This window comes from Giraffa tippelskirchi, chromosome 5 (assembly GCF_054371585.1).
Source record: "Giraffa tippelskirchi isolate mGirTip1 chromosome 5, T2T-mGirTip1v1.2.pri, whole genome shotgun sequence".
NCBI lineage: Eukaryota > Metazoa > Chordata > Mammalia > Artiodactyla > Giraffidae > Giraffa > Giraffa tippelskirchi.
In genome coordinates this window covers 93,782,919-93,807,324 of record NC_137279.1, presented here as the reverse complement: position 1 = coordinate 93,807,324, position 24,406 = coordinate 93,782,919, and the positions used below count along the sequence as shown (strand labels likewise).

The 24,406-nt window shown below is 37.0% G+C and overlaps 1 protein-coding gene across 3 annotated transcripts in view; it reads right to left on the bottom strand.

Moving 5' to 3' along the window:
• ASH1L (ASH1 like histone lysine methyltransferase) overlaps positions 1 to 24,406 on the bottom strand; it is a 201,291-nt gene that overhangs the window by 118,139 nt on the left and 58,746 nt on the right. For 2 of the 3 annotated variants that reach the window (XM_081494190.1, XM_081494192.1), the window contains exon 4: positions 1,789 to 1,890. Coding sequence is in view for 1 of the 3 variants with exons in the window: in XM_081494189.1 (XP_081350315.1) it covers positions 1,789 to 1,890; positions 18,035 to 22,598 (4,666 nt within the window). In the remaining 2 variants the exon portion in view is untranslated. Of the gene's footprint in view, positions 1 to 1,788; positions 1,891 to 18,034; positions 22,599 to 24,406 lie in introns of all 3 variants that reach the window. The other variant, XM_081494189.1, reaches the window with a different exon arrangement.

Sequence of the window (24,406 nt, the reverse complement as noted above, 5' to 3'; positions counted from 1 at the left end):
GCTCAGCATGGTGCTCAAGATGACCTAAAGGGGTGGGATGGGGGATGTGTAGGAGGGAAGCTCAACAGAGAGGGGATATATGTATACTTATAGTTGATTCATGTCATTGTACAGCAGAAACTAACACAACATAGTAAGGCAATAATGCTCTGACTTAAGAATTAATTTAAAAAATAAAAAAACTCCACAATTTCCTACTCTCCAATCCTCTAAAAAGGTAGAAGACATATATCATTCTCTATTTTTTTTTTTTTTGGTAAACACACATACTATCAGTAAGAAGAAAACTGAGAGCACAATCTGTATACTGTATAAAGTATACAGATATGTTATACTGTACAAAGAGGTTAGTGTAGTGTTAGTTGCTCAGTCATGTCCAACTCTTTGAGATCCCACAGACTATAGCCTGCCAGGCTCCTCTGTGAAATTCTCCAGTCAAGAATACTGGAATGCGTTGCTATGCCCTTCTCCAGGGGATCTTCCTAACCCAGGGATGGAACTCGGGTCTCCCATATTACAGGCAGATTCTTCACCATCTGAGCCACTAGTGAAGCCCCAAGAAGAGGTTACATATATTAAAATACATAAATGACAACTTTTAACAGTTGATTTGAAATAAACATTAACAGAGGTTCTTCTTACAACCTCAAATTGTTTTACAAATCTCAAAGATGTGTAAATGATACTGGAAACTATCACTTTACTAAACAACTTTATATATACCTAAGTCTTTATTAGATAGCTCCAATCTACAGTCCCCATTATATTACATACCCCATTATCTCAATTCAACTTTCAAAATCTGTATTTTTGTGTCTGCCTATCTTTTTAACTATTCATTCTGAATTATTCCTTCTAAACTACATCAAAATCACTATACCTCTACAAACTTTCAGTTATAAGACAAATTAAATAAGGATGCAATATACAACATAAGTAAAATCAGCACTGCTGTATGTTATATATTAAAGTTGTTAAGAGAGTAAATCCTAAGAGTTATCATCACAAGGAAAAAAATGTGTCTCTTATTTTGTATCTGTATGAGATGATAGATGTTCACTAAACTTATTGTGGTGACATTTTCATGATGTAAGTAAGTAAAATCCTTAGGTTGTACACCTTATACAGTGTATATTATATCTCAATAAAACTAGAAGAAAAAAATAAAACCACTATACCTCATGGAGTATGCTTAATTGGTCATAAAAGGGGACTACTGTTGTACTGTTTCAATGTGTGGGTGCTTAGTCGCTCAGCTGTATGTGACTCTTTGTGGTCCCATGGACTAGCCAGACAGGCTCCCTCTCACGGGACTCTTCAGGCAAGAATACTGGACTGGGTAGCCATTCCCTTCTCAATGGGATCTTCCCGACCAAGGGTTTGAACCTGGGTCTCCTGCATTGCAGGCGGATTCTTTACCATCTGAGCCACCAGAGAAGCCCTATTTTTTCAATATACATTATTATTCTCATATTGCAGGACCATTTACTTGTTTTTTCTATAGTATTATACTGCAAGCCAATTTAAATTGTAGTCTATAGTGTAACTCTATTGTAAGGGAGTTCCCTGGTGGTCTAGCAGTTAGGATTTGGCTAGAGGTTCAATGCCTGGTCAGGAAACAGATCTCTCAAGCTACATAGCAAGGCGAGGCCAAAAAAAAGAAATATATATATATATATGTGTGTATATATATATATATACATATATGTATATGTATATTTTGCAAGTCTGTTCACAAGTAACAGATGGGAAATTATCTTAAGAGTCTGTTAAAACAATAGCACTTACCTGTTGAAGAAGTACTCTCAGATGAAGACCTCTTTCGTGTAGGGCTACAGTTTGTGCTCTCTGATGGTCGCTGGGAAGACTTATCTGAGGTTGGCTGGGAACCTGGAGAGACAGGAAAAGATAGAAATCATAGGAAAATCCAAGTCCAGAAATAATGTGAAACCATTCTGTGTTAGAACTGTAATATTTTAGCTGTTGCCACTGCAATTCTCTGTAATAATATGACTTTCAAGCTTACAGTAAGAGTACATTACTCGAAGGAGAAATCACACTGGCTGTTGCACACAGAATTTCACAGGTCTCATATACATAAGTTACATTAACAGAGGAAAAACTAGTTATAGTGGAAGGATGAAAAAATATATGATTTAGTTTTTATGTATTACCACTATCAAACATATTATTAAGATATTTATTGATAAAAGTCACTATCAATAATCTGATCAACTCTGTTCCTGATTATTGACTCAAATTCATCATATAAGCTGACAAAACTACAATGCAATTAATTAGGAACAACTGATGTGAGAAAAGCAGGTCCAACCTGAGCATTTTACTTAATAGAATCAGAGATGAAAATTAAAAGAGCTGAACCTCAAATCCACACATGCCATATAATCCACAGAGATCATTCAGAAGGAATTTGTGATTAATTTATCTATGCAACAGACTAAATCTCCTTATCGCTTACACTTAAGGTTACTTGGTTATACACATACAAGTTTGTGAAGATAAAGAAACTCCATTTCCTTAAAAAAAAAAAAAGTCTCATACTCTTATCAAAACTTCAAATAAATGCAGCATAATTTACAAAACTCTTACTCAAGAGAAAGTATGTCATTCAGGAAGGATTATTTCCCTGAATAAAATATACTTGGTTTTGATACTGGACTTCTTATACCGTAAAAAAGCCACCTGTTGAGAATACATAATGACCAACTGTTTGTCAAGAAACTAGTAGCAGTCTGAAATGTTCACTTTTAACTTGAAAAAACAAAGTCTTACACATAACTGGAGGCTCAAAATGTACAAGAAATTAAATATCTGAAGATGAGATTTTTTAAAGATCTGTTTCTAAATCAGAGTTAGCTCTTTATTGAAATGACTAAATGACTGACAAACAAGACAACTTGGGGACAGAAGAACTCAATGGAGCTAAGTTTCCAATATTTCTGTTTCTGGAAGAAAAATAGTAAACCATGAACTTTGTTTTAATCACTCAGTGTCTTAAATCACATCAGTATAAATATTCTTTCAAGCAGGCTTTTTTAGCATTGCTCTGGTGAGATATAAGATTATGTGTTGCCATTCAAGAATAACAAGTTACATCTGGGGGAAATTGATGTTATGATAGAATATCCCACTTTGGAAACACAGTGATGACTACTGTAGGCTATAATTAAGAAGCAAGACTGTTTATTGTTGAATCTTAAAAACAGATACAAAGGGATTTTTAAAAACCAACAATACAATAAATCCCCCTAGAGTGTGGTTCAGATAAGATTTACATTAAAGAGCTAAACTATCACAAAAAATATCTAAGAAGTAAAAGCCCAGGCATCAGAGAAGACATAAGTTTAAGCATTAATACTGAAAAAGTCCTATACTGGACAGGACAGATAAATATTTCCTACTCAGACACACAGCCAAGACAGAAGACAACAGTGGCCAAGAAGCTTGAGACATCACTGAACTCTCTTTATCATCATTCTCCTGATGAATGGGCAAACAATCTTAGATTAAGCACTAGGGAAAGAAGGGCTTGGAGAGCATTTTTTATAAAGTCTTCTCTCTCAGTTATAAACTTATATTTATTGAGTATAGTTTATATGTTTGGCACTATGCTAGACATTGTGGAGGTGGGCGAGGGAGAGAGAGTAAAAACAGTGTAATAGTTTCTGCCCTCAAGGAGCTTATTTAGGATCTTGTATGTTATCATGTATTACACTTCAGGTGGCATTTGAGCCATCCATTCTTGAGCTCCGTCTTCAGTTTCTAGGCTATTTGGCAACGTTTCCCAAATTTCTTGGTCATCTTCAAGAAAGTCTTGATGAAGGCTTCAACTATACCTTTGATCATCAGGATATCCTGAGAATCACCCTGCCTGGCCTCACCCACCTCAGGGTAAAAGAGGGTACAGGCACTTTCTTCAAAGCTCCTTCTTTTGGTGGCATCTGGAGCTGCAGAGGAGGCAGTGGGAGGTGGAATGGGGGTCAGATCCCCGGAGACCGTTATTGGCAGCTTTGTACAGCAATTCCTGAGAAACTGAAACAATTGAGAGAGAGATGGCTTAGCTCACTTAGCTTCGGAGCCATTTTTCATTTCCTGAAAGTAATGGAGGCCAGCAGCCTATTCTTAGGATGTAATAGGAAACTGGAATAAAACTTCATTCAGGAAGATCCTCATTTTTCATTTTAAAAAGTCTGTCTGAATTCCCTGTTCATACAGAGCAAAGCTGTTCTTCACAATTTTTCATATTTAAGGCGGAATAAAGTTGTATCCCTGAAGATACAGATCTCTAGGGCTTGATAATCAGCTGATCTAGACCTTTATTTCACTTAAAAACATTGCTTATAGGAGGAGTAAGAAGAGGAAGGTACGGATACCCAAGGGAAAAAAACATTAACTAATGATGTAAAGCAATCAAGTTTAAGACTAGAAAATGATATAAATTTATATGAAAGAGCTAAATAACAACCTGTTAAAAGACTTTCAAAAGCATGTTAAAACTGGCCTAATAACAGAAATCATAAAACATGTACTCTAATACTGCCAGAAACACACTGTTTTATAAGTGCCATTATGCAATTGGGTGGATAGGGGAGAACAAGACAATGCCCAGAGAATGAATATGCCCATTTCAAGAGACCAACATATTTATGTTTCAGAATGCAATGCAGAGTTGAGTTGTAGCAGTGTTAAGTACATGAACTATGAAGCACAGTATCCTGAGTTTGACTTCTGGCACTGCTATGAATTGAAAAACAAGGCAAGTAAACATACTGGAATGTGCATTTAATAAAGCATTCTTAACTGACATGGTTGTTGTGAGCTCCAAAATGAGATAATGCAAAAAATTCAGAAGGCTTTGACAGATGTTATACTAATTGGCTCCTTAGGTTTATCATAGAACTATTAGACTCTAAATACTTAATAATGTCACTGTATGCATAGACAACCACTCAATATTAAAATTAAAGAGGGACAGAGCCTTATATCCAATTAGGAACCAGAACTATTCGAGAATATCAAGCATCTATCTTAAACATAGAGAAGTACTCGTAAAATAAGTACCTCTAATTAAGAAGTACTATTAAGATAGGTAACTCCAGGGTGGGTAGGTAATCGTAAGGTTGGAAAAAGCTCCTCTGAAGTGTATCTCCTAATTCACTGACTCTTCATCATAGCTTCTCCAGGTTTGGGGTTATATCAATAAAATAAGATGTGCTCAAAGGATGAGTCAGAACCAGAAAGTGTTTGGTTCTCTGTTCAGCTCTGTACCAGTGGAGAAAGTAGTTTTCTGCTTCTATTGTTTGGCTCTTTGGTTCTTCTAAATCATGGCTGATTTCTTAAAGAAGTTATTGCTCTGTTGCTTCCATCCTGTGATGCATATTTGTTCATGTGTCATCAGTGGTCATTTTATGATGAGACGAGATTGGGCACATTCAAGGTGGTATGGCCGTAGCATCAGTGGTCATTTTAGATCTGCCTGGAGGGATAAGTGAAGACTCTCCACTCCTCACAAGACAGGAGGTCTGTTTGTATTCCAATTCACGAAAATCTGATACTTCCTCAAAGAATACACACGGAGAACACATACAATTCTAAATATCGGAGAATTCTCCTGGAAATGAGTTCTCATTTCTCATTACTTCAGAAGTAAGCAGAGAATGTTAACGGGAATTCCTCAATTCACTATTTGGTAGAAACCCTACTGAGTGTCTCATCACTCAGATAACAGCTTCAGAAATACATTTAGGAATTCTATACATATAAATGAAGGAGAGAGAAATTAAAGATAAATCACAAAAGTAGTATGTAAATAAAACTGAAATTTAACATAAATGTAAGGTGAAAACTACAAGTAAATTCTTTTCCTTCAGTTGAGACATTCATGTAAAAAAGAAGGTGGACTACTACTAAGGAGGGAAACTGAAGAGAGACAATACTATTAATTGGGATAATAATAAGGAAATTAATTAAAAAAAAAACTTGGAAATGTGAGGGAGACTTGCAAGTGGTTTTGACTGTGGAATCTCTGGGTTTTTATCTGACCATTATTGGATGAACTTTTAAAGACAAAGACACGTTTAGGGGAAACATCTGTGCCAAATTAGGCAAAAAGGGAGAAGAGATAGTACTTTTATAGCAAAGTCATAAGGTGAAACCATGGATAAGAATGTTGAAACTTGATGAAGCAAAAAAGAACATACCTACATTTAAAAGGGGTTAAGAATCTGGAAATCTTTATATTATACACAAAAACATGTGGAAACCAAGAAGCTGTTCTCAAGTTGATTGGTCACAAGAGATCTTGACTGATGTCTACAGAGAAGAAACTGAAACAAATCTAAGATAAAAAAGAAATAACTACATTTACAGATGCCTGGGTGTGAGGACAGAGTCATACAGGCAAAGATATCTGCATAAATAGAAAAAATTCCTACTAATAACAGTGTGCAGGAGAGGTGGAAGGCATCACAAAACACTGGAATAAAGATTCAACGTAATTACTTCGCTGAAGCCTTGAGTGTCCTAGGCTAAAAAACAAGGAACTTCCAAATGTAAGCTAGCAAAAGAACACAGTGAATGAAACTGACAGCTGGTTGGATAAAACAGGCATTTCTTTAGTTTAAATCTACTATTAAAACTTTAACAACAACATAGTATGAGTTTTGGTTATACTCTGTTGAGAGTTCAACACTAAAATCCAAAGTAACTAGGGAATGGTTTGAATGAGCAAACTGTTTCAGGTTTCTAATGCTATACATATCTTTGGGTAAACTATGGAAAAATAGCTTAACCACACTAGACTTGGACGGACACTGTGCAGTCATCAGTTCATAGATACTATAAATTTATTTTAAAATACATTTAAAAGTAATTTCTAAAATTTAAATTGTTCCTTCCCACCAAAACTAAAGCATGTCCCAAAATTTTAAGAAATTCCTCCACTTTTATTATTTATAAGTCAAGACTATTGGTAATGTTCGTTAAATGGTGACTGAATCAAAACTCATTATAACTAAAATGGACACCATAGGAGAAGAATATGAACATAAAATACCAACTATGTGGAAATCTCTGATCAAGTCTTCTTGTTTCCAGATTCAAGTTCTGAATCCTTCGCTATGGTTCACAGATCGTAAGAATCCCGGAAGCTTCTTCTGAATGAGCTGAATGCTGATAAGAACTGGGTCCACAATAAAAACAGCTGTTTCCAATTGTGGGAAATTTATTTACTGAAAGCAATACATTTCATCTGACTCACCAATTAAATGCAGTGTAAGAATGATTCAGAGTCTGTGCTGGCGATTTTTATGCTAAAAAGTCCGTGTTTTTCTCCTTCCAATTAGGTTATTTCTCAGTGTCCAAATCAGATAATTCACTGAAATGGAATTCCTCTGGAAATTCCCAGAACTGTACTAACCACCACAATAAATTTTCTGATTTCATCTCCACATGTTCACACTTCACTTATGAGTGTATCTTATACATCACCCTAGAGAAATTGTCAGAAATCAGAAAAGTCTGATCAATGCTCACATTCAGTTAAAAAGAAAATAAGACTCAATATTAGTGTGCTTCAACCATTATGCTTCTACTATAGTGAATAAGAAGGCAATGGCAACCCACTCCAGTACTCTAGCCTGGAAAATCTCATGGACAGAGGAGCCTGGTAGGCTGCAGTCCAGAGGGTCGCTAAGACTGAGCGACTTCACTTTCACTTTTACTTTCATGCATTGGGGAAGGAAACGGCAACCCACTCCAGTGATCTTGCCTGGAGAATCCCAGGGACGGCGGAGCCTGGTGGTCTGCCGTCTATGGGGTCGCACAGAGTCGGACACGATTGAAGCGACTTAGCAGCAGCAGCAGCATAGTGAATAATCTTTTTCCAAACAAAAAGAAGATTTAGCCCAATTTATACTTGGGGGACAAGATAACTGTTTATACAGATAGAAATATTATTTTTCATTCTATAATTTCTAAGCTGTAAATGTAGAATACTTCATGCGGGTACTCTCCCCATTTTTGAACTCACAAAATTTTAATTGGTTTAATTTAATAGGTTGCAGGTTCTAGCACGTGCAGTTAGCTATGAATTGAAAATGCTGAAACGCATTGATAGTGTCTGACACTCCAGTCAGAAATTCTTCCTCACCAGTCCTATTTCATGTCTACTTAACAAAGATACTTAAATAAACAGAATTAGTTATCAAGAACTGGGTGAAACCAGAAACCTGGCCACATTTAAGAGTATAATTTTACTACAAGTTAATTTGCATCAAGCTGATTTTAGACTGTTAATATATAACAGTGTATTAATAGAAATAGTATAAAAATTTTTTAAAAAGCTGTCATTTATAAAATAACTAGTTTTCTTTTCAAAGCTTTCTGAGATTTTTTTAGTTCAAAACTGCTGAAGTGATTAAATCAGTTTGATTCCTTACTATGAAAACAAGGAGAGAAAGGTTAAATGCCTTGTTCCAGACTGTGTATCTATCATTTCTGCCTGTGCCCTGACCTGGTTTATTCAACATAAATGACCAAATACACCTGTTTTATTTTAACTAACCCTTATGATAAATCTACTCGACACAAATAGTAAAGAGTATTTTTTATTTTTTCCTTAATCAGTTAGAGATTGGTTTCATTTGACAATCAGTACTTTAAAAAAAAAAACTAAACTGATTGTTTTGGAATAAATTTAAGCTTCAGAAAAGTTACAAAGTCAGTTATCATACGTCTTTTACACTCAACTCTCCTTAATGTTAACGTTTTACTTAACTATGGTATATTTGTCAAAACTATGAAATTGACATTGGCATAATTTTTCCACTCATGTTATTTTCATGTTCCAGATTTTAATCTGGATATCACTGTATTTAGTTATCAAGTTTCCTTAATTTTCTCTGATCTGTGACGGCTGCCTCAATCTTTCCTTCATTTTCAAAGGTCTTTGATACTCTTGAGGAATACTGGCCAAGTATTTTGTACAAAGTCTTCCACTCCTGGCCTTGCTCCTGATTCTTTGATGTTTTCATATGTTTACCCTGGGATTACGGGTTTTTGTACAGAGTAACACAGGAATGAAGTTCCCTTCTATCACATTATATCAGAGGATACATGTTACCATCATGATTTATCATTGGTGAAATTATACTTTCACTCGGTTTAAAGTGCTGTGTGCTAGGGATCTTCACTGTAAAGTTACTACTTTTCCCTTTCCATAATCTGTTCTTGGGAATTAAGTCACTAAGTTCAGTCCATATTCAGGAGTTAATTTTCACCTTCTTGAGGGGAATAGTCTACATACATTATTTGGAATACTTCTGTAATGATGATCCACTCCAGTATTCTTGCTTGGAAAATTGCCATGGACAGAGGAGCCTGGTTGGGCTACAGTCCCCGGGGTCGCAAAGAGTCGACACAACTGAGCAAATTCACCTTCACTTTCTATTTATTTACTTAATCATTTATATCAGCACGGACTCATGAACAATTACCTTATTCCTTAGGTTATAATTGCATAATGTCATTATTTTGTTGCTTAAACTGTTCCAGCTTTGGGCACTGGACAGCTGTTTCAGGATAATAATGTCCCAAAGCTAACTGACCATTTCGGAATACGTGGTAGAGTAAATAGTTTTTGGACATTTTAACAGGAAAGCAATTTATGTATAATGAATCTATCTCCAAGTTATGTATGGAAAAATTACCAACTGAAGACTGAGAAGATCAATTTAAGATAACATGCAGTTTAGTTATGCTATTTTTATTCTTTAAGAAGGAAAACTATTTGACAGAGACAATTACAGATCAAGAAGATGCAGTTATTTCCTTCACAGAAAACAAAATTATAAGGAAAGAGTAAATAATAAACCAGTCAGGATTGCTACAATGTTTAAAGCTAAGAATTTTAACTGTCCACATTTCCCTATTATTTCCCATTCGTTCCTTAACCTCCAGAAATCTAACAATTGTCACTATGGAAAATTGCTCTTAGATTACAGAAGATAATCTGCTAAAGCAAACTGTCTACTTTCAGTCCTTATCTAAATGATCAGCATCTGACACTCCTGAGTACAAAACTCCCTTAGGAAACCCAGTGTGTTCACGCTAAACGTTATCATTCCTGCTCTTAATTTCTTTGCTTAAACAACCACTGATCTAAAACTTTACCTTCAGGTTTGATTCCTCTTTTGAGCTACAGATTCATATATCCCACTAAACAGCATGAAACTCAAATTGATTTTCCATCTCCAGTCTCCTTTTGCATACCACCTTTTATTTAATTAGGCTTCCCTGGTGGCTCAGATGGTAAAGAATCTTCCTGTAATGCACGAAACCCAGGTTCGATCCCTGGGTCTGGAAGATCCCCTGGAAAAGGGAATGGCTACCCACTCCAGTATTCTTGCCTGGGGAATTCCATGGACAGAAGAGCCTGGACAGCTACAGTCCATGGGGTTGCAGAGTCGGACATAAATGAACAACTAGTATTTTCTTTTAATCACATCACCATTCAACCAACTGCCTGAGAGAGGTATCTTAGAGACATTCTAAAATCTTCCCTCTTTCTTTTCTTTACGACTTTTAAAAATCTATTTCTGGACTTCCCTGGTGGTCCTGTGGTTGGAAATTCACCTGCCAATGCAGGGGACATGGATTTGATCCCTGGCTGGGGAGTATTCCACATGTGAGGGCAACTAAGTTCATGCAGCACAACTACAGAGTCTGTGTTCTAGAGCCCACGCTCCGCAACGAGAAGCCACTGCAATGAGAAGCCAGCATACCACAACCAGATAGTAGCTCTCGCTCACCACTAGAGAAAGCCCATGTGCAGCAACAAAGATCCAGTCAAGTCAATAATAAACAAACAAAATTATAAAAATAAAATCTATTTCTTCTGAATATTGTTTTCTCTATCACTATCTTGGTTCAGGCCCCCCTAATATTTCACTAAGACAATATCCAAACTGGTGTACCTGGTCTTTCTCTAATCCATCTATCAAAGTGCTATCCATATGATCTTAGCAAATCATTCTACTTTAAAACCCTTAATATAAGGGTAAACTCCATAAGGTAAACTCCAAACTCTTTGGCATCCTACATAAACAAGAGGCTCTATGATCTCTTCCCCACCTATCTTTCCAAACACATTTCCTGGTCCCCTATCAGACTATTTACAGTTACCTAAGTACAGTATCATGTCTCCAAAATCCTCCAAAGCTTACTTCTCTATGAAAAATAGTCTTTACCCTTTACTCTTTGCACAATAAACTCAAAATATTTTCCCGGCTCCTTTTAAGCAAGTCCTTCTCTTCTCTACTCCCTAAAATACACTGTGAGTACCTCAATTTTAGGAGTTATCAATTACTATTTGTATACATGTTCCTATACTCCAATGAACTATAAATTCTCTGAAGGCAGAAATTATATCTTATTCCTTTTGTTTGTATTCCTTGTATCTGGCAAACAATAGACACAAAATAACTGCTAAACGGACAGCTATCATAATAGTTAAGATTAAAAAACCAAGTTCTTAAGCTTTGCCTAAATAAAACAAATTCTGACTTTCAGTGATCAAATTAGAAGATACAGCACAATTTAGCACTTTTTCCTTATTATTTTCCTTAACTAAAACTCTTTTTCTCAGCTGGTTTTCTGTGAATAGGTAAGCCAATTTTCATGTCTGTTAAGAATTTCATGTCTGTCAAAGCTGTAAGAATTTTAACTGCCCACATTTCCCTATTATTTCCTATTCTTTTTTTAACCTCCTGAAAAAAAACCAAAAAACCCTGTTAGTAAATCAAGACACATTTCTACCCACTTAACTAAAGAGTAACTGTGAAGAAGAGAGATTCCAAGGTACAGGTCAATTAACAAAACAATTTAAATTAGACTTATGTTAGAATGAAGAATACACATGATCCCTGCCTCTGATTCCTGGCACACAACTTCAAAACAATCTTGGAATTTCCTGACAGTAGTGTCTTTGCTATGTCTAAGAGGTGATGTAAGGCGAACCCTAAGATTCCTTCAAAATGGCGGCCGGTCATTAGAGACCAACCAAAAGATTAGACAACTGCAACTTTGGGTGAGCCCAACCTACAGAGGATGGAGGTGGATTAGAGATTGAATGCAAACACATGGCCAGTGATTTAATCAATCATGCCTATATAATGAAACCCCAATTAAAAATCTCAACCCAGAGGCCTTGTGAAGCTTCTTGGTTGGCGAACATAGTGATCTACCGGGAGGATGACACACCCGTATTCCAGAAAGAGGGCATGGAAGCTCTGTGTCCCCTTCTCTACACCAGCTATTGCTCTATTCATCTCTTCAATTCCTGATCTGTATCCTTTATAATAAAACTGCAACTGTAATTACAGTGGTTTTAGTGAGTTCTGTGAGCCATTCCACCAAATTATCAAACCTGAGGGATTAGGACTTTCCTGGTGGTCCAGTGGTTAAGAATCTGTCTGCCAATGCAGGAGACATAGGTTTGATTCCAGATCCAGGCATATCCCACATGCCATGGAGCAGCTAAGCCCCTGCGCCACAACCACTGAAGCCTAAGCACTCTATAGCCCGGGAGCTGCAACAAGAGAAGCCCCTGCAATGAGAAGCCTGCATACTGCGACTAGAGAGCAGCCCCCAATCACTGCAACTAGAGAAAGCCCACGTGCAGTAATGAAGACCCAGTGTAGCCAAAAATAAAATAAATAACCCATTTCAGGGTTTGTTTTTTTTTTTTAATGAAGGGTTGTGGTAAGACCTAAACTTGTAGCAGGTTGGGCAGAAGTGTGGGTGGATTGGCGACACTGAAACTTGCAGCTGGCATCTTAAGTGGGGGCAGTCTTAAAAAAAAAAATCCTTGCTCTTAACTTGTAGGGTCTTCTCTAACTCAAGGTGATGAGTATCAGAACTGATCTAAATTAGAGGAAACCCAGTTGGTGACAGAGAATTGATCAGAACAGGAACTTCAGTTCAGTTGCTCAGTCATGTCCGACTCTTTGCGACCACATGAACTGAAGCATGCCAGGCTTCCCTGTCCATCACCAACTCCCAGAGCTTGCTCAAACTAATGTCCATCGAGTCAGTGGTGCTATTCAACCATCTCATCCTCTGTCGCCCCCTTCTCTTGCCTCCAATCTTTCCCAGCATCAGGGTCTTTTCCAAGGAGTCAGTTCTTTGCATCAGGTGGCCAAAGTATTGGAGCTTCAGCTTCAGCATCAGTCCTTCCAATGAACATTCAGGACTGATTTCCTTTAGGATTGACTGGTTTGATCTCCTTGCAGTCCAAGGGACTCTCAAGAGTCCTCTCCAACACCACAGTTCAAAAGCATCAATTCTTCGGTGCTCAGCTTTCTTTATAGTCCAACTCTCACATCCATACATGACCACTGGAAAAACCATAGCTTTGACTAGATGGACTTTTGTTGGCACAGTAATGTCTCTACTTTTTAATATGTTATCTAGGTTGGTCATAGCTTTTCTTCCAAGTAGCAAGTGTTTTTTAGTTTCATGGCTGTAGTCACCTTCTGTAGTGATTTTGGAGCCCCAAAATATAATAGTTTCTCACTGTTTCCATTGTTTCCCCCTCATTTTGCCATGAAGTGATGGGACCAGATGACATGATCTTACTTTTCTGAATGTTGAGTTTTAAGACAGCTTTTTCACTCTTCACAGAGGTCTTAATATGTTTTTATTTTTTTAAAGGAAGGAAATAAGACAGCTTCTTATTCATTAAGCAGATATTTTTGCATATGTTAGATTTCCCTGCTATCTCAGTCCCTAAGGTGGGAAGCCAGATGTGGATCCATCCTTTCCACTCTAACCCCAATAAATGGCCTCTCGGGTGACTTCATTGTCCATGAAGGTGATATACTTGACATATTCAACAAACTAACCTGTCATTTCACTTCACCTTTACCTCAATTTCCCCACTTGTTATAAGTTTCTTCTCACAACTTTTAAATTAGGGGCCACAGCTTTAATATTCCTTGGAGCCATATAAACCACTCAAATAGTTGAACTGGGTTAGATACAACACACATCAGGAAACTGTGAAGACTGAGGCAAATTGAAGACTGCATGCCCCGACTAAAGACCTGGGAAGTGGGGAGGGGTTGCCATTATTGAGACCCAACCTTGATGTCATCCAGGAAATATGGATTAAGTGTTGTCAGATGTTATAATTTCTTTTCAAAGAAAAGTAGAACTCTGAACAGTTATGTGAAATCTCCAGATTTTAAAATTTCAGCATTAAAAAAAAATATAGATATATAGAAATCACCACAATGGGTTATACACAAACCAAAGGTCGATGGTTTTTAACCACTACTTTAATGAAATTGTTCAAAGCTACCCAAGGCTCTCTTTTTTTTCTCACTCTGTATTCTCTGTAGGGAAATCTTTCTCTCATGATGACATGCAGATAAACAGATAAGAGGATTCATAGATACATAGTCTGTTTTGTTTCAGTGTTTCTATAGGGTGAAACAGCTCCAGAATGACAAAGAAGTTGTGTGAGTACATACATGATTTTTCAAAGTACATTAATGTTTTGAAACACAAGATTAGCAGCTAAACAAAGACTACATGAACACAAACTAAATGCCGGAAACCGTTGAGCAATGTAGTTTTGTTCAGAATGCCTATGCATCCTTTTGGGAACAACTGCTCATTGATATTCCTACAAATGCTTATGGTGTGTTTCCCCCAATCTTAATGCAAAAGAAACAAATAAGGACAATAAACCAGAACCAACTATATCTGGCATCAATTTATATTTATGATATACATTGGGCTTCCCTGGTGGCTCAGACCGTCAAGAATCTGTCTGCAATGTGGAAGACTTGGGTTATATCCCTGGGTTGGGAAGATCCCCTGGAGGAGGGCATAGCAACCCACACCAGTATTCCTGCCTGGAGAATTCCATGGACAGAGGAGCCTGGTGGGCTACAATCCATGTGGTCACAAATAGCTGGACATGACTGAGTGACTAACATGTTAACTACATTGAGCAGCTTTAACCCTTCTTTATATCTGCTTCTATCAGGCTACTTTCATCTTTCTTAAAAGTCCTATGTTTACCATAGTATTTCATTATTTACTGAACAATTTAACACATATTTTTACCTGCTGCTGGTATTTTCCAGATTTATTGCTTTTCTTGGTGCTCTGCTTACAAAGTTTAATAGGTTTTGAGAATCTGTGCCTAACTGTATCTTTTCCAGACACCCTTTTATCTTTAGTGAATAATATCACCAAAGTTTTTCAAAACCTCATAATGAAATGCCCTTATCTCTAGCCCAAACATCTCTTGAGCTCCAGAACTAGATACCCAAATGCCCACTCAACGTCACCATTTGAATTTTATAAAGGCATTTCAAGGTTTATAAATATTAAAAAGCAAACCTGTGCTCTCCCAAAATCCCTCCTCTTCCAGTCTACTCTATATCAGGACAATGCATGAACCTCTCAAATATTCATGAAGGAGTCTGCTACTGCAACTGTCCTCTGATTGGTTTCCCTATAACTATTTTTACATTTACAATTCAATGCTCACACATGAGCTAGAATGATCTTTAAAAATGCAAAATTTAAAATCAAAACTTGTTTTTTTGCTTTGGGTTTTATAAGATAAAAATCTTTAACATACTCTCTGGCTTCTTTCTTTCACAACTCTCACAATTCTGTTTTGTATTCCCTCTCCTACCACAAGGAACCTTCTGACCTCTTCCCTACTTTTTCTAATGTCTAAGCTTCTTAACATTTTAAGATCTTCAAATGTGCTCTTCACTCAATCCTCAGCTTGAGAAGCTTGGTGGTTTCATATCCCTTAACAGTAAATTTTCATCCCTGGGGTATAACTAATTACTCCATCTAAAATAGGTACCCCTCTCCCTTTATTTACTCTAATGCTGTTACATTAATTGACAGCATTTTTTAAATTAAATATGCCATTATTTGTGTGCTTACCACTCTACAGTTTGTCCTCTCTCACCAAGCTGAAAGTTAATGAGGCAAAGTATCAAGTCTTTACTCTCGACTATATACAAGTTACTGGAAGAATGCTAGATGTTTTGCAATTCAATAAATAAATGAATGAACTAATAGATGAATAAGGGGAATTCTGTTCACCTAGATAACTACTGTTCATCCTTCATTCAAGTAATAGTCTAGGGTCACTTTCTCAGGGAAGGCTTCCTGAGTTAGGCCCCCATTTCATACTTACATAGAGCCCTGGACTTTCTTAAAAAAAAAATTATATATATATATATATATATATATGTCTCTCTGTGTGTGTATTTATAAACTGCTTGTCACAATTTTTATGACATTTAATTTGTAGCTTTTATTGTTTATTACCTATCTCCTCCAATATTAAGTTCAATGAGAACAATGAACCTGTGTGCCTTATTCCCTATTACATTACAAGGGTCCACAAAGTACAATCTCTGGCAGACAGCAGATATTCATTAACTGCTGTTGATTAATTTTTATCAAAAAATATGTTAAATGAACCTAGAGTTTAGGATCTTTTCCTTGTTATTACACTATTAAAAACTAAAGAACACTCAGCTTCTCTATCAAGATAGCTTCTATTTTTCAAAAGTTCACAAATAATTAAAATCAGGAACAAAAACTCTTCTCTTTGAGGGGTTTATCATTTCCTCTAATGCACAAGCTTTTAATCTTTTGGAGGAATAATATTAATTAACATCTGTGTGTTTACTATGAGCAAATCATTACACTATAATCACACTTACTGCCTCTAATAATAATCCTACTAATTCCATTTCATAGGAAGAGATATTGAAGCTTAGAGAGTTTACCTGGAGAATCTGATCAAATGTATGGATTTTCTCCAGAAAAATACACACAAGGATACATATACATAGGGCTTCCCTGGTGGCTCAGATGGTAAAGAATAGCTGGCAATGCAGGAGACCTGAATTCAATCCCTGGCCTGGGAAGATCCCCTGGAGAAGGGAATGGCTATCCACTTCAGCATTCTTGCCTGGAGAATCCATAGACAGAGGAGCCTGGTGGGCTACAGTCCATGGGGTTGCAAAGAGTAAGACATGACTGAGTAACTAAGCACAGCACACACAGCAGCACATACACATAATTTTACTTACAACATCAGAGGTTTCATGAACCTTCTAGAGTTAATTTATCAATTGGCAAAGTTGAGATCTTTGATAAAGAACTCCTGACTTAGAGATATCTTATACATGACAGGCAGTGCTTCCTTTTTCTTGTTTTCTATATTCTTTTCAATTCTCAAGACACTTTTTAGACATTACAAATGCATTATCTAAATTTGCTTCATGTCATTTTATTCAACTAAAGCAGCTTTTATGAAGATACCTAAAGGTACTCTGAAAAATAAAGTCCTGCTAAATATTCAGTTAAATTTTACAAACTTGATTATTTTGTTTTCGGCCATACCGCATAGCTTGTTAGTTCCCCAACCAGGGATTGAACCTGGGTCCACAGCAGTGAAAGTATAGAGTCCTAACCACTGGATCCCAGGGAATTCCCGAAAACTCATAGTTTTGAATGCTTAGATTTTTATTATGAGACATACAGACTTAACATATTCTTCATATAACACAGAAACTTATAAATTGAATTAGTATATATTAAAAATCCTGCAAAGCTGTTAACAGAGAGCCACAGCACTGTAAAGCCATATCTCCCTAAAGAAACTGTAATGGCCTTTTTGCATAAGAAAGTAATTTTTCCTGATTTCCAAAAGTTGAGTATTATCTTGTTTTGATAATGATCTCTCTTCTCAAAATTAAAAATTAACTCAAAGACATGTCTTATCTTACTTCTCACATCTACTGAAAATAAAACGGTGGAAGATAACATTTCAAAATACATTTATAAAAACAAAAACAAAAAACATTAGAGCTATTCAAAGCTCATGTACATGTAGCAGGCAACCGGTAGGCAAAATACACCATTTCTCTAACACAAGCAACAAGCAACAAAACAAACCTCTTACCTGTTAAGGTCTGTACTGCCCTTTCGCTGGAAGGCAGTGGTTCCTTTCTGTGAGGCCGATTTAGTGAAGTGTCCTGTGCAGAAAACAGTCCAGGGCTGTCAGTTAATTTCTTCCGGCCACTGGAGTTAGGGTTTGAAACTCTGCAGCTCCCTATTGCACTTGTGAAAAGGTTTGTGTGTTCATCACTGCTGGCTGGATCAGAGTTGGGAGTGAATCCTCCAAGGGATAAACTTGGAGAACTTTCTGAACAGTCAATCTGTAAAGGTGTCTGCAATCCCAAGGCCAATGGACTAGATTCTGAAGGCTCTCGGTGGGCCCACTGTTCTTCTCTGTTTATTAAACTTTTTGAAGGAGAGAGATGAGGGCAGGACATATGACACCGGTGCTTTTCCTTATGTTTATATCGCTCTCCAACAGTGTCCTTTCCAAATCGATAGCGCTTCAAAGATTCTAGGACGGATCTGGAAGAGCCAGTGTCCATGGAAACCTGCGGTTGCTCAGAAGAACGATGTTCTCTGTGTTTGTGACGGTGCCTGTGTTTGTGTTCGACCATCCAACCATAGGCCATCTCAGGAGGGACGCTAGGGTAAGTACTCATGGAAAGGAGGGGAGTCCTGCTGGTTGTAAGAAAGGCCTCCTGTCGAAGTAACTTATGCTTTTTTTTATGGTATTTTGTGGGATTGAGAAGTAAATGACCAGCATGCATATAGGAAGGAGGTGGAAGTGGAGTGGTGAAAGAAGGGGATGGAGGAGGTGGATAAAGAGTTGGGGGATACCTTCCATAGTAACCTAATCCTATGGGAGCAGCTGTAAGGGGTGAGGGAGAGTAAGGCATGCCATAAGAAGGATAGAATCCAGTACTAGAGAGAGGAAAACTAAGGCTGTGCATAAAAGGCATTTCAGCCATTGCCTCCCTCATCTTAGGGGGCCTCCCTCTCTTCTTTTTTAAGTCAGGTTTTCGAATGTAGTGCAAAGGGTCTAAGGGGAAAGAAGGATGTGTATAGAAACTATTAAAGTTGATCCGAAAAATAGTTGGCAGAAGGTCTCGGGGAATAAAATGATGGCTTCGATGAGTAATTCGAATTTCACTTAGGCGACTTATTAATTCCTCCAAATCTGCAATGAAGTCTGGATCCTGTCTATTTCGGAGTTGGGGGTATTTCTTTTTCCGTTTTCGTTTTTGCCTTTTCATCTTGTCATAGCTGAGGTAATCATGATTCCTGCGCTTACATTTATGTTTATGTTTTTCTTTAAGACTGCTTAGGACTGTAGAGGTTTCAGGGGGAATCAGAGAAACATGCTCAAAAGAATGCCTCCTCTTTTTTTGCCCACAAAATTTCTCTGCCCGGTCTGATGTGCTGTTATTATCTGTTCCAATTCCACTATCACTGGGAATGGTCTCATCACTATGAGACTCACTAATAGGCGAAGGAGTAGCTTCTTTCAGAGATGTGAGTTCACTCAAGTGTGAAGGAGAATTTGGCAACAAAGTAGGAGGAGATAATCGCCTCCTCCCCTTTGAGGCCTTCTTCATTGCAAGAGTCTGAATCATACTGCCCTGTCTGGAGTGTAAATGCAAATATGGCACTGAACTGGGTTCAACAAAGCCTGCATCACTACTTACAGGGCTCTGACCTCCACTAGTCCCAGAAGACTGAGAGCAAATAGGTGATGGAAGAATCTCAGAACTACTAGCAGATGAAGGCAGCAAAGGGGGAAGAATCTGTCCTAATGCTGATCCAGCTGCCTGCTGAGCTGTTTGTTCAAGAACAGCAAGGCTGGTAGGGCTACCAGAAAGAATGCCATTTAAGACAGTTTTTGGTTTTCTACCTCTCCTCTTTCCTATGTAAATGGTTCCTTTCTTGCTGACATTTATCTGTTGGCCCAATTTAGAGCCAAATGTAGCGGCAAGACTTGACACTGTATTATGGAGTTTGGATTGCACTTTCCCTTTATTACTTGATTCTACAGAGCTTGAAAGAATTTGATTCAACAGTTTCTTTCTCTTTAAAGTCTTCATTTTATTTATTTTTCGGATAATTGTTTTCATTAATTGTCCATTGTTTCTCTTGGTAATTTTTTTATCTGGTTCCATCTCAAGGTCACTCATACTACAGACAGTTGGCCTATGACTGTCATCTAGATCATCTGGATCTTGAAGTTGATCCTCACTCTCAAAGAAATCACTGCTACTTCTATGGTTGTCACTTTCAGATTCAAGCTTGCTTGGACTTTCAGTGGCAACAAATGGAGCCACCGATAGTACAGGTGGCTTCATCTTGACTGGTGACCTCATTTGCCTCTTGGGTCTGCCTCTCTTTTTTGGAAAAGGAGACACAGACAGACTTTGTTTGAAAGAAGGAATTTCAATTTCTGGCTGTAAAATTGGGGGTTCTTGTTCTTCCTTAGACTGCAAAGAAAAGACTTTGGAAGCAGGAATTTTTAAAGTCCTTTTAGGTGGGCCCTCCAGTTGAGGCATCTCCTTAGATTTAGGTCTTCCTCTTTTGGGCTTATAAATATCAGACAAAAGGTCACTAGAGACACACATACTGGAGGATAGTTTGTGAGTAGCAAAAGACTTATGAGATGGTTTTTCGCTATCAGTTAAGAGAGCAAGAGAAGGAGCTGTAGATTTGCTCAACTTTGGCAATCGGCGTTTAAGGAAGTCATGATCTACAAATGAAGATGGTCCAATGTTTTTCATAAACTTTGCTGGCTCGGAATTACTATTTGATAGTGAACTACATGTAACATTTTTAAAAAGCTCTGATCTTTCTAATTCTAGCCCTTTTGGAGACCGGCATGTGCTTCTTGCCACCACTTTAGTCCACCGAGGTTTTCTTCCTTTCCTTTTTTTTAAGGGTTTGGACTGCAAAGTAGTGCTTAGGCTTTCAGCAACTTGGCAGTGTTTGTCAGATGCAGATACCGCACCAAGTTTTAGAAAGGGCTTGTTACTAAATAAACTAGTGAAGTTAACAACTGAAGGGGTAATTGTATGAATACTGGATTCAGAAGTCAAACTTGGCTTTTTTCCCAGAGAAGAGTTTATTCTTGAAATATCTATATGTGTAGTTTTAGAATCATTTAGCTCTTTATCAATCCCTTTACATTCAATATTCATGCTATGACCCATAGACCTATGACCAATGTTCAAATGAGTACTTTCAGAAGTAAATTGGTTCTTTCCAACAGATTCAGAAATTTCTTCCATTAGTTCTGTGGTAGGACTTAAAAGTAACGGATTAGGAGTTATCTGTGAAGAAGTTTCAGGGGGACTTCTGGTTAAAGGGTTAACAGATACAGTAGGTGATGGGGAAGGGAGATTGCTTTCTCCTACTGCACTAAAAGGGGATTTTGCTGTAGATGCATCAGAAGCAACTCCCATTTGAAAGTCTGGAGAAGTGCAATATACAGGAGGTTGCTTTTCATGCTTTGAGGTTTCATAAGACCCCCTTTCACTGGATGAGAAACTGTCTTGCTGAATACTTGTTCCTTCATTAAACATTTCTTTTTCCAAATTAATGATTTCCTTTCGAACTGAGAACTTTTCCAATATGCTTTCTTTACTCTGCCGTGTGACATTCTTCTCAAAAGTTTTGCTGGTGGCACTGTCTTTCAGGGATTCAGAAAGTTCCTGACTTTCATGACTATTGATGTTTGTACTACAAGAAGCCTTAAGTGGTTCCTGAGTGGGGAGCAGTGCTTCTGCTTTAAGGTTTATGGCATCTTTACTGACCAATCCTGTCATAGGACAACTAACTAGTTTCTTTCCAATGTCCTTATTAACTAATCCCATTGTTGAATTTGCTACAATCTTCTTTGCACAGTCCTTGGCCACTAGGCCAACAGTTGAACCCAATTTCTTTCCCAAGTCTTTATTAACTAGTCCAACCACAGTGCCAAGTCCTAGTTTCTTCCCAGGTTCCTTATTCACTAAACCTGGAACAATACCAATTCCTAGCTTCTTTCCCGTATCTTTGCTCAGCAGTCCTACTGTAGTGATAGTCCCTGGCTTTTTGCCTAAGTCTTTATTAATGAATACCGCTGTAGTGCCGGTTCCGAGTTTTTTCATGGAGTCCTTATTGACCAGTCCTACTGTTGCATTAAACACTGGCTTTTTCCCAGGATCTTTAGTTACCAACCCAACCGCTGAGCTGATAGTTGGTTTTTTTATTAAGTCTTTATGTATTATTCCAGCTACAGAGCCAACACCTGCTTTCCTGATCAAATCCTTGCTAACCAATCCTGCAGTAGTGCCAGTCCCTAACTTCTTCGGTTTTGTCTTGGAAGACTTGGAGGGAGGACAAGTTGCAATCAGCTGTGCCAACTTTTCCGTTACGCTTGTTCCTCCATTAAGTAATGTCCTGTCCTTTAAATCAGGATCCCGGCTACCAACAAGAGAAGATGATGTTGCATTAATGTAATCTGTCATTTCTGAGTGTACTGGAGAAAGCTTCTTAGACAAAGGATTGTTTTCTCCCTGTGAATGAAGATGGATGGTTTCTTCAGACTGGCATTCAATGGCTGCAACATCACCTGATTTCTTGTACAACTTTGAAGGATCCTAAAATTTGAATAAGAAAAGGGTTTCAGAGAGAGTAAACATTATATACCATTTAGTTTAGCATTACAATAGAACTAGATGATCACATATCAGATATAAGACAGACCGTAGTGCTTTTAAAAAAAAAACCCTACCTAACCAATGTTACACTAATATCACAGTATGTTAGTTCCTCTACTACTATATCAGAGGCTATCAAGATGCAGTCTTTCTTGACTTTCAACCACATGAACATATATACTACCAGAAATATCCCTGATATTTTTTTATATTATTTTAAAAAGGCAAATTAACAGTCTACTTTCACCTAACTTTAGATGGACTAAATATATATTACCATATGAATTACTGTTTTTGAAAAGATAAATGCTGTTAGCTACAATATCCCATGGTCCTCATTCAAAACAATGGTTCACTGCCTATCTCTTTAATTGATTTAAATGATTTCAGGTCAAACCAATACAGGTCAATCTCTGACTTAACTTTCACTCCTTTAACACATTCTTTATTATAATCTTGAATGAACAGTCGAGTTCTCTCTTCATGTGAGAAGAAAAGACAATATATTCATATTTTCTTTAGAATGTGTTTTTATATAAAATCTTAGAGTTGGAAGCAACTTTTAAGTCATAATATAAATTGCTATAAAAGTCATGAATCCTCACTATATACTTTACAAATGAATTTATCATTTCACATAACAGTATGCTTTACTTTTGGACAACAAAGATTTTTTTCTTCATGTTTCAGCTAAGATTTTTTAGAATTGAGGTATAACTGACAAATGAAAGACTTGAACAAAGGTAAAGACATACTGTGCGTGTGGATAGGAAGACATAAAGATGACAATTTTCCCTAAGCAAATTTATAGATTTAATATGATCCTAATGAAAACACCAAAAAGTCTCTCAGGAATAAGAAAAGTTATTAATAATCATTAGGAAAAATATATAAGCAAGAATACCTAGCAAAATCTAAAAAGAAGGTGATAACTGTATCAAATGTTAACTTTTAAAGCCTCTATCACAAAAATAGTATAGTGCACAAAAAGACAAAAGATCCAATGGACCAGGATAGAAAACTCAAAACCAAATCCATGCATATATGGAAAAGTGCTGTATGTAAAATGGCATAATCCCTAAAAAATAGAAATTGGCAATAGCTAGAAAAGCACCACACATGCAGTAATTCCTCTGCCCACTTTTAGGTCAGAAGGCACACTGGCACACCCAAGACACACTGGCAAAAATCTAACGTTTGCAAAAGGCTAAAAACGTAACACTATTTTAATAGCAAAATCTGAAAATAAGTCTAAATAATCACCTACAGGGGACTGGCTAAATAATTCAAAATATATTATACAATGGAGTGTCCAAAAACTGGGGGGAAAAAAAGGAAATATCAATACACTGGTATGGAATGGTCTACAATATGTATTGTTAAAGGGAAAAGCAACAATTTCAACAGTTGTTATAACAATATCTTCTGTATAAAACAGGGATAAAGGAATACGTCTATATTAATATGTACATATCTGGTTAAAAATGGAAGAATAAACTAAAACGTAATGAAAATACTAATTTATGAGGGAAGAAACACAATATGACCAACATTTGACTGACTCAGAATTAAGAGAACAATCTCTTGTTTTGGACTGGACTCTCATAACTTTGCCCAAAAGGAAACTGGCTTTGTTGACAGCCTCATATACAACTGAATTATATTAAGCTTGTAATTAAAGAAGTACATTTTCTTTCCATCTTATTAAAAAAACAATATTCCCATTTTGTACTTTTACAGTTACTTTT